The sequence below is a fragment of the Hypomesus nipponensis genome, chromosome 25 (assembly GCF_054491055.1).
Source record: "Hypomesus nipponensis isolate SF chromosome 25, ASM5449105v1, whole genome shotgun sequence".
In the NCBI taxonomy this organism is placed as follows: Eukaryota; Metazoa; Chordata; class Actinopteri; order Osmeriformes; family Osmeridae; genus Hypomesus; species Hypomesus nipponensis.
In genome coordinates, this window is record NC_140385.1 from 10,627,236 (window position 1) to 10,642,675 (window position 15,440).

Here is a 15,440-nt window from a genome sequence, read left to right on the forward strand (position 1 = left end):
TGATACATCTCCCATTGATCATCATTATTATTCTCTGTAGCGGTATTAAAGTTAGACACTCGTTACACATACATGTAAGCGCACGCGTGCGTGTGTTAATAACGATTCAGTCTTTATTTTTAACAGCAAAGCTGATTTCTCACTGTGTGGTTTATTACGTGAAAGTCGTATTTGGATAGCACTGGGTACAGGACGTAGAATCGCTGTACAATTCACACTGTCAAAAATGTCCCTACCAATTGGAGTAAAGTGGGAAAAAACCCGCGAGTAGTTATTTAAAAACATCCCGATCGTACCTATTTGTCAAAACGTCGGGCCATTGTTTTGAAAAAGACGCCGCGCTATTTAGACATTATGACGTCATGGGGCATAAAGGGATTGTGACGCACTTTACCAAATGATATAAAAACGAATTGCAATATCAAACCTGTCAGTGATGAATGAAATTTTCATCACAAGGCAAAGGAGTTATTTGAAATAGTTTGTCATCCTTCATGAGTCCGTAAAACATGGATGGAATCCCCAAACAGGAAAGACTAAAAGAACGGAGGCCTAAAAAGAAGGTAAGTGGGTTATTTGTCTAGTAGCTAAAACGACTAAAACACACGAAAATGTTTGGTTCTTTAGATTCTATAGAATTTCATTTCTGTGAGTTTAACTGTTGTGTTAAACAATGTGACTTAACTTGGATACATAGTGTAGATCTAGTTATATTTCATTTACCAAGTCATTAACTTGGATACATAGTAAATATCAAGTCATATTTCATATTACCAAGTCATATCAAAAGTTAAAATAATTTCTGTTCAAGGCACCTCTCTGTCTCTGTCTCTCTCTCGCTGTCTCTCTCTCTCTCTGTCTCACCACCTACTCCCCTCAACTCAATCTACCTCCATGTCTCCAACAACTCTGATAACTTTCTCTGTTACTTTGCCTTGCTAAAGCGTTTGTCTTGCCTGCAGATGAGGGTTACATGTGTGAAGATGCCTCCCATGTACCAGAGCAGCTACCGTGAGTAATCGGTTTATGAATGTATCAAAAGTACAACATTCATGATTGAATTATCACTTTCTATCAAGAGAGAGGGATCCACCAATCACACTGTGACAATCCTCGACATGTAGGTGTTCATCCACCAATCAAAATCCGATCCCGCCCAGAGGAACCAATGACGCTGGACGAAATTCCAGTGTCAGAGGCCATGATGTCCCACCCGTGAGTGTCCTTGTTAACGTCCCCTTTAGGCTACTGCTCTGTTGAACACAATGTTAAGATGTGTCGTTAATTGTCATTGTACTGTATAGAGTCCGTAACACATCTGTTCTTGTTCTTGTTACAGTCAGTGGAGACTGGTCCAAAAGGTCCTGTTGAGAAAGGTAGATCAAATCTTTAGTTTCTAACTCAAAATACTTTTTTACTCAGCTTAACAATAACTATGTGTATCTGTACTGCGATTTAACTTTCTCCCCTTTTTTCACGCTGCCTTTTTTCTCTCCCCTCTCTCTCCATCCTTCTCTGTCTCTTCAACCTCTCACCCTCTATTTCTCTCTCTCTCTCTCTCTCTCTCCTCTCTTTGTCTCTTTCTCTCTCCCAGAACAAGAGCATCGCTGAGCTGCAGAAGCACTCAGAGGAAATGATGGAGTGGATTCTCCAGGTGGCCAATGATGGGGTTCTGCCTGCCATGGCCCTTTACCAGGTCCTTCACCTCCACCAAGACCCTCTGTCTTCCGCTACCTCCTACAGCAGTGACATCTCCTCAAGGAACGGGTCTTCTTCGTCTCCTCCTTTGTCCAAGGACCGGGCCTCTTCTCAGGGCTCAGCCCAGCCTGATGTCCCCGAGGGGATCATCTCAGAGAAGTCCCACCCCCTGCTGGAAAGCGGGCTGGGATCCAGGCCACAGGACAGGCTATCGAGCGAGATGCCTCCGACACCCCTTCACCCCAGTAGGTCCACAGAGGAGGATATCCTCGCCACGGCATCCCTCACTGTGGCAGAGGTCATCGCCATGTTGAAGGGAGTGATGGCGAGAGACAGGGAAGAGGCGAAGCTGTCTGCCATTGTAGAGGAGCTCTGTGACTCGGCCATGGACAAGGTGATGGACGAGTTGGTGCTTCACCACCAGGGCAGCTCCTTGTCTGAATTCTATTCGACAAGTATCTCCGAGGACCTGATCCTGAACACCTGGCAGGACGCCAAGGAGAAGGTCCAGGTCCTCGCCGACATCCACATGGACGCCGTCAACGAGCAGATGCCCCCGCGGCCCCTGTTGTCTGCCAACAGCAACACGTCAGAGGTCGTCTTCCACAGGGAGAAAAAGGAGGCTGAGAAGATGGTGTCGTTCTTCATTGGCAGTGTGGCTGAGGCCCAGGAGATGGAAAAGGCTATGACATCGCCCTGGCCCAGCCGTGTGACAGCGGTATCGACCGGCTCAGGCCGCAGCTCGGTCAGCAGCATTGGACTCGTCAGATGCCATAGCGAGCCTCACAACCCCTCCACCCAGATGGAGAGCCTCTCTGGCATCCTGGCCCACCACGCCCTCTTCCAGAGACAGGGCGTTTTCACCACAGAGGAGAAGCTGGAGCTGGTGAGGCGGGTGGGGGGCATCCTCCAGGGGATAGTGGCCAGAGAAAGAAGCTCTTCCCTGAACCAGCCCCAAGACGCTGACACAGCCTCCCTGCCCCAGAACATCTCCAGTGCCTGCAACATCATCCACCTCGTTCTGGAGAACTTCAGCGCAGCTGTGGAGATGATTACAGAAGGAGAGGTGGACTTCCTGCAGCCACGCGGTAATGACTTCACCCTGTTAGTGGAGTGCGTGAGCGAGTCCCTGCTCAGCAAGGTTACGGAGGAGGTGAAGGCCCTACAGAGGAGGAACCAGGGGGTCAGCAGTGGGAGGAGCAGCAGGAGGAGCTGCAGCCAGGGAGAGCTGCTGGGGAACTGGGTCAAGGGAAAGGAGGAGAAGGAGGCCTGCACACGCTCGTGTCAGGAAAGCTTCCTTTTCAGCACCCAGCAGGAGGAAAGGAGATCAGAGGAGGAGTGCGGCTCGGCTAGCGACGAGGAGGAGGAGGAAGAGGAGCAGCAGAAGGAGGAGGCCAGGTCAGCCTCAGGAGCCCCAGGAGCCCTAGCCCCAGGATCAAGGCACACAGTCAAAAGCTCAACCATACGGCTCACAAAATGCTGGAAACTGTCGTGCGGATGGCCTACTCCACCAGATCAGTCTCCAATGATGAAGACTGCGAAAAAGACAAAGGAGGCTCCTCCGTCGGGTTGTTGGACCAGGCTGAGTACGACCTGGGCCGCCTGCTGGCCTCCCACAACATGTGTACCAGGATGTTGCAGGTGAGGATCGAGAGCTTCTCCACGGAGCTGATCGACTGCCTTTATGAGCTGCTCCTGGACACGCAGGTGGGACGACTCCCCTCGACAGGCCGCTGCCGCTCCAAGCCCAACATCCAGAACCCGGAGGCCAAGCAGCACCTGGACTGGGAGCTCTTCACTCCGATGCTGCACAATTTCATCCACTTGGCTTTCAAGAAACTGATGGAGAACTTCCTTGGGCTGACCAACTCGCTTCCGGACGAACGTGTCCTGGTGAACGACCACCTCGAATGGATGTGTAAGAAGGACAGGACCTCCATCAAGGATGTATCTTGGGAGAGCAGCGACAGCGACGACAGCAGTGACAGCGTAAACAGCAGCGACAGCACGTCTCTGGAAGGGTCCCACTGCGTGATGCCGGGCCCCAGCCGAGGGACTGTGGGTAGGAACCGGCCATCTTCCTCTGCCAGCCAGGACCAGAGGAGGGCGCTAGAGGCCATTTCTGAGGTGTTGACCCTCAAAGTGGGAAGGGTCCTTCAGTGCTCCTGCAATGACCCAGAAAAAGTAATGGCCATTGTCAACAAAGGTAGAGAAATCTTTTACTCAATTCAATATATTGACCCCAAAGGGAATTTTCAGGTGTTCAGGGAGCCTAACTAGTAACACTGAGCACACTGTTACAGAATAAGTACAGATGATAGAATGCATTAAATGGAATGCTCTTTAGAAACAGAATGTCTCACCTTGTTGCCATATAGCTGTTATTAAATGGTGTTTTACATGTTACAAAAATCCTCCTTGTGAAATTGTCCTTAACCTTTTGGGGTATAAGACCTCTGGAGTCTATAACTATGTTAATATAATACAGAGTTGTAAGTGCTACAGTACTGCTGAATGACAGTGTAGGTATAGTTAAGAACTATGATATTAATACTGTTTTAAGAAAAGTATAGGTTATAACTATAGTAATTCAAGGATACTTAAAAGTGAGAGTGTTTTTTTTTTGTGCCAGGCCTTGATGCTGAGTTCATGGCCAGGATCGCTGACCTTTGCAGGTCCTCCTCCGAAGCCACAACAGGAAGTCTCAACTCAGAGTTGAGTTCAAGTTTCACTAGCCTAGAAGTAGGCCAGTCTGAGAAGGCCGATATTGTCCCCGTCAACAACAATGTTGACGATGTTTGCAAATTCCATGAAGAGGAAGACATGTCAGATAGTCTGCCCAAAGGCATCAACATTGCCAGGCGAATTAATACCATGGGGGATGGGAAAGATGATGAGGCTTCTGGTCTCCCTGAGGTGGTCCAGGTGCTTCCCTGGTTGCCCCCGAGACCCCCTGAGACCCCCTCCCTGCAGACTTTGGAGATTCGCATCCAGGAGAAGGTCTGGAAGCCCTCCGGGCCCAGTGCCCTACACCACCAGACCCTGCGGGACCTGCTGCATGGTCTTCTGGTCCGCCTGGCCCTCCAGGAGTCCCCCTCAACCTCTAGCTCCCTCACCTTCTCGCAAATAGAGGCAACTCTCCTCCAGGAAGTGGGCTGGATTCTCAAGACCCAAGATGGGATCAGCCTCGTCCTGGAGCACCTGCCTCAGAGCCCTTTCTACAGCGGCACAGACGCCCTGGATGCCATGTTGGAGGCGGCCTACGCTAAGCTGTCACCCAGCGCTAACAGCAGCAGAGCCCTGCTCCACTCCGCTTGTCGTGGAGAAGCTGGAGCCATTTGTGGCCTGGCTGAGACCATCGCCAAGGTCATCTCCCGCCACGCCGAGGCCTGGCACGCTCCTGCCGTGTGCGATCTTAGCGTCCATTTTGAGAAGGAGAATGCTGTGAACTCTGCTGGCTTGGAAAAGGCCGGTGGAAGCTCCCTGTGTGTGGATGTGAGGCTACATGACGGACCTGAGATGGTTTCTTCTGGCTTGGGAAAGGCCAGTGAGACCCATATGGAGATTCAAGACGGAAAGGTCAAGAAGAGATGTGACAGATTTGGTTTGGTAAAGGCCAGAGAGTGTCCCTTCTCCTCCAGATCACCAGAAGAGCTGAGGATCTCGAGGAAACAGAGAGAGAGAGCTGCAGACCCAGGCTTGTTAAAGGCCTGGGAGAAGATCGACAGGTCTTCCGAGGAGACCTCCACTTCCCAGTCTTGCCACTCCTCCTCTTCATCCTCCAACTCAACGTTATCCCCCTCTGTGCCCTCCCAAACCTTCAACAGGTCTTCCATCTTTCATTCCAATCTGGGCCGTCTTGGAAAGAAAAAACTCTCCAGCCTCCAGAGATGGTTCACATTGGTAAGATGAAAATAACTCCACACACACTGGTACTGGGTAGAACTGACCTTAACAGAGTCAAGGATAAGATGGGTTACAAGTAAGCATGTGTAGAATACATTATGTATGAGTTGTAAACAGTAGATGTTCTGTGAATTTAAAGGAATTATGTTTATGTTTACTCTTCCTTCCACCCCAGATGAGAAAGAAGACCAAGGCTGTTACTGGAAAAAGGAAAAGACAGAAGACAGTTACTCCTCTCAACGGTGAAAGTGAGATTATAAATGGATATTTGTTCATTTAGGCTAGGCTTTAGTTGGCTCTCCCATCATTTCACACACAATCACAATCACACACACACACACACACACTCGTTGCAAGTAAATAGACAGAGCTGAAATTGTGTATGATGTTATGTCCTGTTGTGTGATGTTGTGTTTCCATGTCCAGGCCCAGATCTTGCAGAGTCCTCCAACATCCCAGGAGAAGAGGAACAGAAACAGAAGAAGAAGAAGTCTATTAAAGGCTTCTTCCGCAGGATCTCTGGAGCTCTCTCCAAGGTGTTCTGCTGTAGCTGCATGACTCACCAGTAGAGAGAGCTGCCTGCTTACTGATCTGACTGCAGCGAGGATCTGTCACTTCCCACTCTGATCTTTTAAAAAATTCTCTTTTGATCTTTTTGCCATGAATAAAAAAAACAACTAAAAAACATTGGCATTTTGTTTATACCTCCCTTGTAATCGCTAAGCTGTTTGTGTTTAGGTTTGTGACATCTCCATATCAGGACTGCAGCCACACGGAGGATACTTATTGTGGCACAGTACACAGCCACTTTACTTCAGTTTAAGACTGAGATAAAACACTAGCATTTCTTAAACTTTTTGATACATATAGTTGTGTTGAGAATGCTAGGTATTTCAGGATGACTTTTACTGTGTTTGAATGCAAGGAGGGTGCTTGTCTTATTCTGTTATCAAATAGGAAGGTGAGGAAGAGGGGAGGAGGGGGGGGGGGGGAAGGTGAGGAGGAAGGGGGAGGGGGAGGATTTATCCATGAGGATAATATACATTTGTCCCAATGTCCTCATGTATGCTTCAGAAAAGAACATTGATAACAGATAACCTTATGAGAACTGGGACTTGGGCAGTAGAATAGCTGATCACTGTGCCGCACGCTGAGCAGTGCTCCAGACGTCTGCGTGGTGCGATGATGTCATACTGTTTTTGAAGCTGTGCTGTCAGCACTGGACCCGATGACCAGGTTCTCCCGGTCTTCTCCCTTGCCTCTGCTCTCTCTCTTCTCCTTGTTCCCCTGGCTCTCCAGGTTCCCTTGGTACTCCTTGTTCCCCTGGCTCTCCATGTTCCCCTGGCTCTCCTTGTTCCCATGGTTCTCCGGGTTCCCTTGGTCCTCCTGCAGTCTGGCAGGTTGCATCTCCAGCTGTGTGCTGTACTGGGCCAGGGTGGCATACAGGAACTGGTACTGCTCAGTAGTCTGGACCATACCACCTCTAGGGAGAGGAGGAGGGGTGGCAAAGAGGAGGTGAAATGTGAGGAAGAGTAGGGACAGAGATGTTGGGATGAGAGAGATAGTAAGACGGAGAGAGAGGGAGGGAGAAGTTTTTGCTAACGAAGGGAGAGTGATGGGTAGGGGTTGGGGTGGTGGGGTGTTGAGAGGGGGTTGTGTGCTTACCTGTCCAGACGTAGACTGCATACTATTCTTAGTATGTCCACCTGGCTGGAGTGTCGAAGCTGTTGACAACCGATACAGTGTCATTGCCTTCAAGCCTTCAGAAACACAATATCTTTGATTTTCAATGTGGTGCTTCATGTTTAAATCTGCCATGTGGAGGTAAGATGAGACACCCTATAACCCCGTTTCTCTCACTGACCTCCCTCCCACCTCTCAAAGCTAAACCATTTTAACATGCAAACTTTTAATCAACATCATTCAACATCAACTCAACTTTTTTGTAGCCCAAGAAATGAAAGAAGATTGAATTAGAAATAGATGTCCCCAGTTCTGGATTATGTTTTGCATGTTAAAATGGACATTGTATAATTGATAATACGAGATCATATAGAGTTTTAATAAAAACAAAATAGTGGTGCTGTTGTATGACGAACCAGTCTGCCAGCCAGCAACAACACTGACTTATGGAAGCATGCCAAGTTTTGGCAAAGAGAAAAGAACAGTCATTTATTCGAATATTTTACAGTACAGGAGATAGATATCCTCTATGGATTATATAGTTTCAAAATTTAAATTGTAACAAAGAATATATGACATTGACATCTACTTTGTTGCTGACCTATCCATATCACATCTGACTTTCTAATATTATAGCTAAATGGTGTTGAGCCATTTAGCTAGTATAATATATGTCTACCAATGTTATAAAACAATGGTAAACATTGACATGGTTCCTACTTCAAAAGAAAGGACCAGAAATGTTTATAAAGGTAGAATGGTCTGTGAAAAGCAGAAAGTCTGCTGTACAGAATGCTCTGGTCTAGTTTACTGGTTCAAAGCCTGCAAGTGAAGATCAAGACTGGAAATATCATCCTTGGTTCAGCATCACCGCATCGAGAATACTAGGTTAAATACTATGTACATCAATACCATGTATATAAATATGTGTATAAAAACACATGTCCAGTCTTTATCCAAAATGAAAATACCAAACATGTCCTGCAGATTATCTATAATAAAATATCCAGTTAGCCTGTCCAGTTAAAAGTCCAGTTAGCCTGTTGGAAGACAATTGTGATCCTGATTCATAAAAACAAAACGTTTGAGCTCTCAGGAAAACATGTTGTATGAAGCAGCACTTGTTTGCAAACATGGTGCTCACTTGACTAAATGGTCACCACACAACTCCTGTTGTAATGTTACTGTAGCTAATAACCAGGCTGAGCAACAAGCTGGTAGAAAGTTTGACCTTCAACCATGAAGACAAGCAGAAGAATCCAAGGCTGCATGATGCACTTCACTTTGTTTCAAAAGAAGAAGACGTGCATCAGTGGTGTGTGCCTTCCACTTTTATACACATTTCATCCACTTTGCACTGACCAAATCACTAAGCAGGCAAGAAATATGAAAATAATAATGGAGAAGACCCAGGACACGCTTGAGGGACTATGTCTCTCGGCTGGCCTGGGAACGCCTCGGGGTCCCCCAGGAAGAGCTGGTGGAAGTGGCCGGGGATAGCGAAGTCTGGGCCTCCTTGCTTAGGTTGCTGCCCCCGCGACCCAACCCCCGGATAAGCGGTAGATGACAAGACGAGACGAAACTTTGCATTCATAAAAAAATATTGATGATTGATGGTCCAAGTACGTGTATTTCTCACCAGACATGTCCCGGCCAAATTTGTACTGGCAATCTTCAGACTTGCCTCCAAATGGGAGATACAGGTGTGACAAGAGCAAACTATCCTTCGATGGCCTTTCCACACTACAGGCCCACTTGCCTCTCAACTGGAGGTGTCAAGAACAAACGTGGTCTTCACTGCAGGGAAGTCATCCTGATGGGAAGAAAACTGCTCACTCCAGCATCTATACCAATAGGTGTTGAACAGCAGATCCCTGTTGAACTCTTGCTTCCCCACTTTACTCAGTGACCATCTTAGAAAGTCTAACAGCCAGGATGGAGTAGAGAAGCCTGAAGATCATTATCCGGCTTCTGGTTCAGCTAGGCAGAATTATTTTATTTGGTATCCCTCATGATAGGCCCCATAGTGCTATATTTAATGTTTGCTATCAATGGCATCAACATCATCTGAACATGCAGTTCCTTCAAGGAGGGCAATGGCCACCTCCAGCTCACACCCTGGCCTTCCCAAGCAGAGGAAAGGTGAACAAAGTCTGGATCCATGGAGGATCCCCAAGTCCTCATCTCACATTGTATCACCGATGAGACCCCAAGAAGGGGGAGAAGAACCACAGGTTTGCCCAGGCAACGTGGGTGACAAGAGAGAAACCTTCATGGTGGAATTGTTTCTGTTTGATGATAAGCTGTCTACTTTGCATGAGGGACATAAAAGTATTGATACGCAGCAATTGATAATGACTGACCGATGTTACTTTTTGCAATACACTCACAAAAAGTCCTCTGGAAATGTCTTGTTTTAATTTTTTATTTCAAACAGTATCATGATTAACATTTTAGATTCCAGTTACAGACACACAAGCCAACATCACTGCTCATCTTTGAGAATGTTTTTGATCCTATGATTTCTTAAAATGTCAACAACTGCATATACACATTATATAACAGTCAAGCATATTATCAGTAATTACCAATGCAAATAACCATTAGTAACATTACACAATATAAATATAATTCTTCACATTTATCACATAAGCATTGGTTTGGAAGACAGCATTTTAATAATTTGCATATATTAATACTACTTTATGTATATATATATATATATATATATATATATATATATATATATATATATATATATATATATAAATGGAACACCACCAAATAATTATAATGACAATACCTCGCCTGGCTCCAGGCTTACAATATATAAAAGTACTTTAGTGCTGTAGTAGAAATTATTCAGTGCTTATTATGTTATAACTGTAAATACAAATAAATAATCAAATGGGCTGAATTAATATAGTTAACAATTAGTATTGTACCAGTCCTGTGGTATAATTTTCACAGGATAAGAATTTTGTGCCTAGACTATGGACTTGTTTGTCCATTGAATTTTATTTTATTCCTCTCTTTTACCTCATCTTTCGCCTGTCTCTCTGCTACTGAAACACCAACATTTATATATTGTCTATCTATCTATATCTATATATATATATATATATATAGACAGTATTCAGTGCTCCAGACTTACAGAAACATAATTATCAGAACAAGCCAAAAAAAATTACATTCCTATCATTCTGACAACCATAACTTTATAGTTATGGTATTTGCCTGTTTAAAACTTTTTTTTAAAGTTTAAGACAGGTATTCTTACCTCGAATAAGCTTATTTCAACTCGTATTTTAGCTTGAATAAGCTTATTTCAACTAGTATTTTAACTACTAGCCAATGAACATCTTGAAAAGCAATATTGAAATTGTGTAAAAGTAACTGAATGAACCCGGTAACAAACTTAACCTATATTAATTAATACATTTTCAGCTAATATAAAAAGTGGTCCCTCAAAGGAGTCAAGGACCTTCAAGATGGGCAAGCTTAACAAGGCCATATGGGTGAAACGATTACACAAGCTTCATTTCAGCAAGAGACTGGGCCCTAACAAATATCCCCATTCACCTAATATGACCCAAACGTACTTCATGACCACAGTCAACCCTGAGACAAACTAACGCATTTACCACATCCCAGTGGCGACAACATACACTTGTGGAAATGTGACACATTTTAGGCTCAAAGTCCTAAAATAGACCAAACAAACCTGTGGAGAAGCGTGAGGGGAGATTCCTCCACGATCTACTCTATGATCCTCCCGTGACGCACAGAGAAGGCAATGAGTCTGTGGTACAGGCCCCCCAGGAGCACTATGGCCCCCAGCACAATGCCACAGATGAGGCTGAAGGCCCAGCGGGGCCCCAAAATGGTGTACACCTGTGAGACAAACACAGGGCCCAGGGTCCGGGCCCCGCTTCCTGAAGCGGTCAGCCAGCCCATGTACATACCCTGGAGACAGACACACACGGTCAGGGATTGGGCCACGGTCAACACAGAACACCAGATACGTTTTAATAATGGTACATGTATGCAGTGGAAAATGAACAGCCAAATTCAACTCCACTTCAGTTGCATGTGAAAGCCCCATTTATCTCAAATGTCTCATTCAGAAACACTGTCGCTTCAGTTGCGTGAATGGGTCGGAATGCTAAAAACGCTCACACACGAGTCTCAATCTAAATCTAGATCAAATATGGCTCAGAGTAACAGTGTTAGCTTTCACTATAAGTCAGTGGGAAGAATTGTACTCAAAATGGCCTTCCTTACCTGTGGCTTTGGGCCTAAGACTTTGGAGTAGAGTGTGTAGGACATAGCGTTGCAGGCTGGGTAACCCACCCCTATGAGAACATCCGAGGTGATGTATTGGGCCAGGTGGATGGCCGGGATGTACTGGCACCAGGTCTGCTCAGCCGGACAGCCAGTGGGCTCAAAGGAGCTATTGGAGGGCGGGGTGGGTGTAAAGGTCTCTAGGGACAGTGTTTTGTTCTTGAGATCTTTCAGGAGACAATACACACACACACACACACACACACAAGAAGTCGATAATGCAAAACCTGCTGTGAACAAGAAAGGTTTTGGGGGTCGTGAAAGATTACCATTAAGGGGTCATTACTACAACAGGGAGTCAGATGGCTGAGCGGTGAGGGAGTAGGGCTAGTAATTAGAAGACGGACGGATCGATTCCCCGCCATGCCAAATGACGGGGGGAATGTCCCAGTACTTACTGTAAGTCGCTCTGGATAAAAGTGTCTGCTAAATGACTAAATGTAAATCATTACCTGCCCATTGGATTTTGGGGAACTGGTTCCCCCATGGGAGGAGGATGAAGAAGCCGCACAATATGATGATCAAGCCTCCTAGTAGCACAGGTCTGTCTCCAGCCCTGGAAAAACGACAACACACCATGTTCCAATCAAGCCTGATTACGTTGGCATCATGGAGAAGCGAACATTGATTGTAATGAAACACATGCAGGTATAGGTCCTCATTGAGTACATTGGAAAAATACCTTTGTGAGATCATCTTCACGGCTATAAACACAAAGATGGACTCAACGCCGATTAAGGAGATGATCAGGCCATTGTACAGAATTGCATCCTTCCTGGTCCAGGCGAACATGTCCATAGACAGAGGTGTCGAGATGCTATCAAACACAAAACACCAAGACTGTAAGCAGACCCTTCACAGGTGAGTATAAAACATTAAACTCTTGAAGTACTGAGGCGTCTGCTCCGAATAGAATACTCCGAATAGTACGCACGTCTCAAAGACCGCAAAGACAAACATGATGACGAAAAAGAGGATGTTGGAGGTCAACACGGCGATTTGGTCGATATCCTCGACCGTCTCCTGGCTCACATCCACATGTTCTACAAAAGAGGGGGACATATTATCTGTTTATACACACACAGAATCAGAAAGCTTCCATTTCTGAACTGTACCTTTAAAAACAAAACAAACAGAAAAACACATACCTTCTGACACATAATTGATGGATCGGATGTGTCTCCCGCTATCGTCGACCCGGTGTTCCCTGCAGCACAGACACAACTATAAAGCCTGTCGCCCCAAACCCATGGAGTGCAAACTACAGACCCATGGATCAAAAGCAAAGTCAGATGAACCTGGATGACCTCGAAACTGACCTTAAGACCAATACAACAAGCAGGATATTGATGACCCCAAAGCCTGCAGCCAACAGAGCTGGGGCTGTGTACATGTTGAACTGGAGGTCGATGATCTTCACATTGACACCCTGCTCACCAATGAAGGACAACCCTGCCTGCAAAGCTGAAACAACAACCATCCTCAGAGTGGGAGACTTTTAGTCTGTGCTTTGTCTGTAGGCAGGGTCAAATACAACTTCCTTTTACAACCACAATTTCCTCCCTGAAATTATTTTGGGACAGTCAAACGAGTCTAGTCTTGGGGCGCGCTGGTGGTTCACCGGATAAGTGTGCACACTGGATAAGCTACTTCCCTACCGCAGTGGCTGGGCTTGAATCCAGCACAAGACCCTGACTGCACGTCATCCCTTCTCTCTTCCCCTGCATTTCCTGTCCCCTCTCCACTGTCTTTATGAAAACTAATAAAGGCAAAAATGCCCCTAAAATATATGTATCCAACTTATCTTAATGAGTCTAATCTTGCTGAGCACTGACAAGTCAGATCACGAGTCGTACCTGGTCCCAGGATGAAGCCCAAGGCCTGGCAGGCACTCATGTTAGCCATAGCCCCGGTCCTCTCCTTCAGAGACGTGGCCCCAGCCACGTAGGACCTCACCACAGCCACGTTACCTACACAGCACACACGGACCACTCAGCATGCTTACGGGACACATTCTCAGCAGACTACAGGGTGAAAAGGGAAAGTGTTGCATATCCATCGAGCTTCTGACATAAGAGACAGAAAATGAAATTGTCCCCATTTTGACCATGACCAATGATCGACATACCTGCACCGAAGCCTACAAAGGCTCGAGCCATGAGCATGTGGATCTTGTTCTCGGTGGAGGGCAGGTAGACGTACGAGTAGTAGATGTTGGCAAAGACGTTGATGCATATGGAGCAGACCAGCGGCTCTCTCCTGGGCCTGTAATTGGACCACAGGCCAAACAGTGGAGAGGCCAGCATCTGGCCCAAACTGTAGGCTGCCACCACCCAGCCCAGGAAACTGGCGTTGGCGGTGCTGTCGATCTGGGCATGGGAGAAGATGTCATTTTACTGAGTATAAACAAACCGCCCAATGGTGGTCCAAAACTTATCTGTGGAGAAGTCACCAGTTGGAAGGTGACAAGACACAAGGAAAACCAACTGCAGTCTATTGCTCATCCAGATAAAGCAGCACATACTGCTTAGGCGGTTTGGATTAACTTACTCTTAATGATCATAACTAAGAACAACTATTCAAAATAATTTATTTGCAGTATGTTGTGACTAGGGGTGTTATAGAAAAGAATCCATGTCAATTAAGGCTAGGTTCTCCATCACTTACAGTGAGCCCTTACCTTCTGCAGATAGGGCCATAATGATGTTATGACAATTGTGAAACCTGTAAGCAAATGTGGTACATAGTGAATAGAAAAAATATGGATAACAGCTGTGTGTGTAAATCTGGCATTGTGTCTTAGTTCTTAATTTCACATCCTGTTCTTCGTTGCCTACTGGGCTTGCATGATCATGCTTCGTATGAAATAATGATTTGCTTACCAACACTGCTGAGGAACATCGTAAAGTACATGACTCGAATAGACCGCCACCTACTCTTGTAGTCATCCCCTTGACAGTCATCACTGAAGAATAACAACAAAAAGCTGAGACGTTTCTCTGAAGTAATAGCAGAAAAACTATATTACAATATTTTGGTCATTGGTGATGGTGGCTGAACAGATCATATTTTTTCATACGTTCATTAACCTACCTCCTGGAATCATCTTTCAGCAATGGAGTGTTCTCTTCTGAATCCACCAGTTGAGACATTGTTGATAACAACCCAAAGATACTATAGTAATCAAGTTTACATATAGTTTTCTACACTGGCATTACTGATAACTGATTAGAACATTATCCTACTAAACCTAAATTGAACTTCATTCTATCAGCTGACAACATGCTTGCGTGTGACAAGTCTAGCTATCCTTACGAAACGAAACACACTAACTTAAAAGTCCAAACGCAAGAAATCGTTCTTCCCGTATCATACCAAAAAATGATTGATTTCAAGCCACAGATCTGACTATTTACAATGCTGACGGCTCATGTGATTCTTAACTTTAGGTGCATTCGACTTCATGCAGCGCCGGCGTCGTCTGCAGCCACCTGCAGCCCGGTTGACTGAAGCAGCCAATGGCATTCTCAGATTCAAGGCAGCCGGCTGCAGCCGGCCCCGCCGGCGCGGCATAAAGTCGAACGTACCTTTTGTAATTAAGCTTCCGTACAATTCTTCTTCTGCAATACACATGAAACAGCCTTTCTTTACAGCGCCCCCTACATACTATGCTGGCGACATACCGCAGGGTCTCAAATCTTGGATGGAGAGATGGTTGTGTAAAGATGTTAAGTGTAGCCTTATTAAACACCATAATCTATTTGCTAGATGATTTGATGATTACCATTTGAATAAAAAGTTTTTAAAAA

General features: G+C 45.6%; 3 protein-coding genes across 4 annotated transcripts; 2 read left to right on the top strand and 1 right to left on the bottom strand.

The window, feature by feature from the left end:
* The first annotated feature begins 442 nt into the window (after positions 1-442).
* Positions 443-3,125, top strand: LOC146222215 (uncharacterized). Its single transcript, XM_084692128.1, has 6 exons — positions 443-563; positions 963-1,011; positions 1,125-1,215; positions 1,340-1,376; positions 1,595-2,888; positions 3,004-3,125. The coding sequence occupies exons 1-6, from the start codon at positions 510-512 to the stop codon at positions 3,123-3,125; spliced, it is 1,647 nt and encodes a 548-aa protein (XP_084548254.1). The 5' UTR covers positions 443-509.
* Positions 3,126-3,176: 51 nt separating this feature from the next.
* Positions 3,177-6,258, top strand: LOC146222216 (uncharacterized). The gene is made up of 4 exons (XM_084691826.1): positions 3,177-3,904; positions 4,331-5,601; positions 5,780-5,852; positions 6,031-6,258. Exons 1-4 carry the CDS (start codon positions 3,196-3,198, stop codon positions 6,171-6,173), a joined length of 2,196 nt encoding a protein of 731 aa, XP_084547952.1. The 5' UTR covers positions 3,177-3,195; the 3' UTR covers positions 6,174-6,258.
* A 3,436-nt stretch (positions 6,259-9,694) lies between these two features.
* On the bottom strand, positions 9,695-15,059 carry mfsd8 (major facilitator superfamily domain containing 8). 2 transcript variants are annotated; one of them, XM_084690931.1, is made up of 12 exons: positions 14,725-15,059; positions 14,514-14,596; positions 14,312-14,355; positions 13,760-14,000; positions 13,488-13,601; positions 12,951-13,095; positions 12,780-12,838; positions 12,566-12,674; positions 12,314-12,448; positions 12,084-12,187; positions 11,572-11,798; positions 9,695-11,253 (listed from the first exon to the last, which is right to left on the bottom strand). In XM_084690931.1, the coding sequence occupies exons 1-12, from the start codon at positions 14,781-14,783 to the stop codon at positions 11,047-11,049; spliced, it is 1,527 nt and encodes a 508-aa protein (XP_084547057.1). In that variant the 5' UTR covers positions 14,784-15,059; the 3' UTR covers positions 9,695-11,046. The 2 variants fall into 2 exon arrangements, with proteins under 2 accessions (XP_084547057.1, XP_084547058.1); XM_084690932.1 differs by lacking the exon at positions 14,725-15,059 and having other exon boundaries at positions 14,299-14,355; positions 14,514-14,595.
* Positions 15,060-15,440: the final 381 nt, after the last annotated feature.

Bases quoted from the DNA above. Each gene is read 5' to 3' on its own strand.
- mfsd8 (XM_084690931.1), bottom strand. From the start codon at position 14,783: ATGTCTCAACTGGTGGATTCAGAAGAGAACACTCCATTGCTGAAAGAT. The intron at 11,799-12,083 runs GTAATGATTTAC...GTCTCCTGAAAG, and splicing joins CCCCAAAATCCAATGGGCAG to ATCTCAAGAACAAAACACTG. The intron at 11,254-11,571 runs GTAAGGAAGGCC...GTCTGTCTCCAG, and splicing joins TCTTAGGCCCAAAGCCACAG to GGTATGTACATGGGCTGGCT.
- LOC146222215 (XM_084692128.1), top strand. From the start codon at position 510: ATGGATGGAATCCCCAAACAGGAAAGACTAAAAGAACGGAGGCCTAAA. The intron at 1,377-1,594 runs GTAGATCAAATC...TCTCTCTCCCAG, and splicing joins AAAAGGTCCTGTTGAGAAAG to AACAAGAGCATCGCTGAGCT. The intron at 2,889-3,003 runs GTGGGAGGAGCA...CTTCCTTTTCAG, and splicing joins GAGGAACCAGGGGGTCAGCA to CACCCAGCAGGAGGAAAGGA.
- LOC146222216 (XM_084691826.1), top strand. From the start codon at position 3,196: ATGGCCTACTCCACCAGATCAGTCTCCAATGATGAAGACTGCGAAAAA. The intron at 5,602-5,779 runs GTAAGATGAAAA...CTTCCACCCCAG, and splicing joins TCCAGAGATGGTTCACATTG to ATGAGAAAGAAGACCAAGGC. The intron at 5,853-6,030 runs GTGAGATTATAA...TTCCATGTCCAG, and splicing joins TACTCCTCTCAACGGTGAAA to GCCCAGATCTTGCAGAGTCC.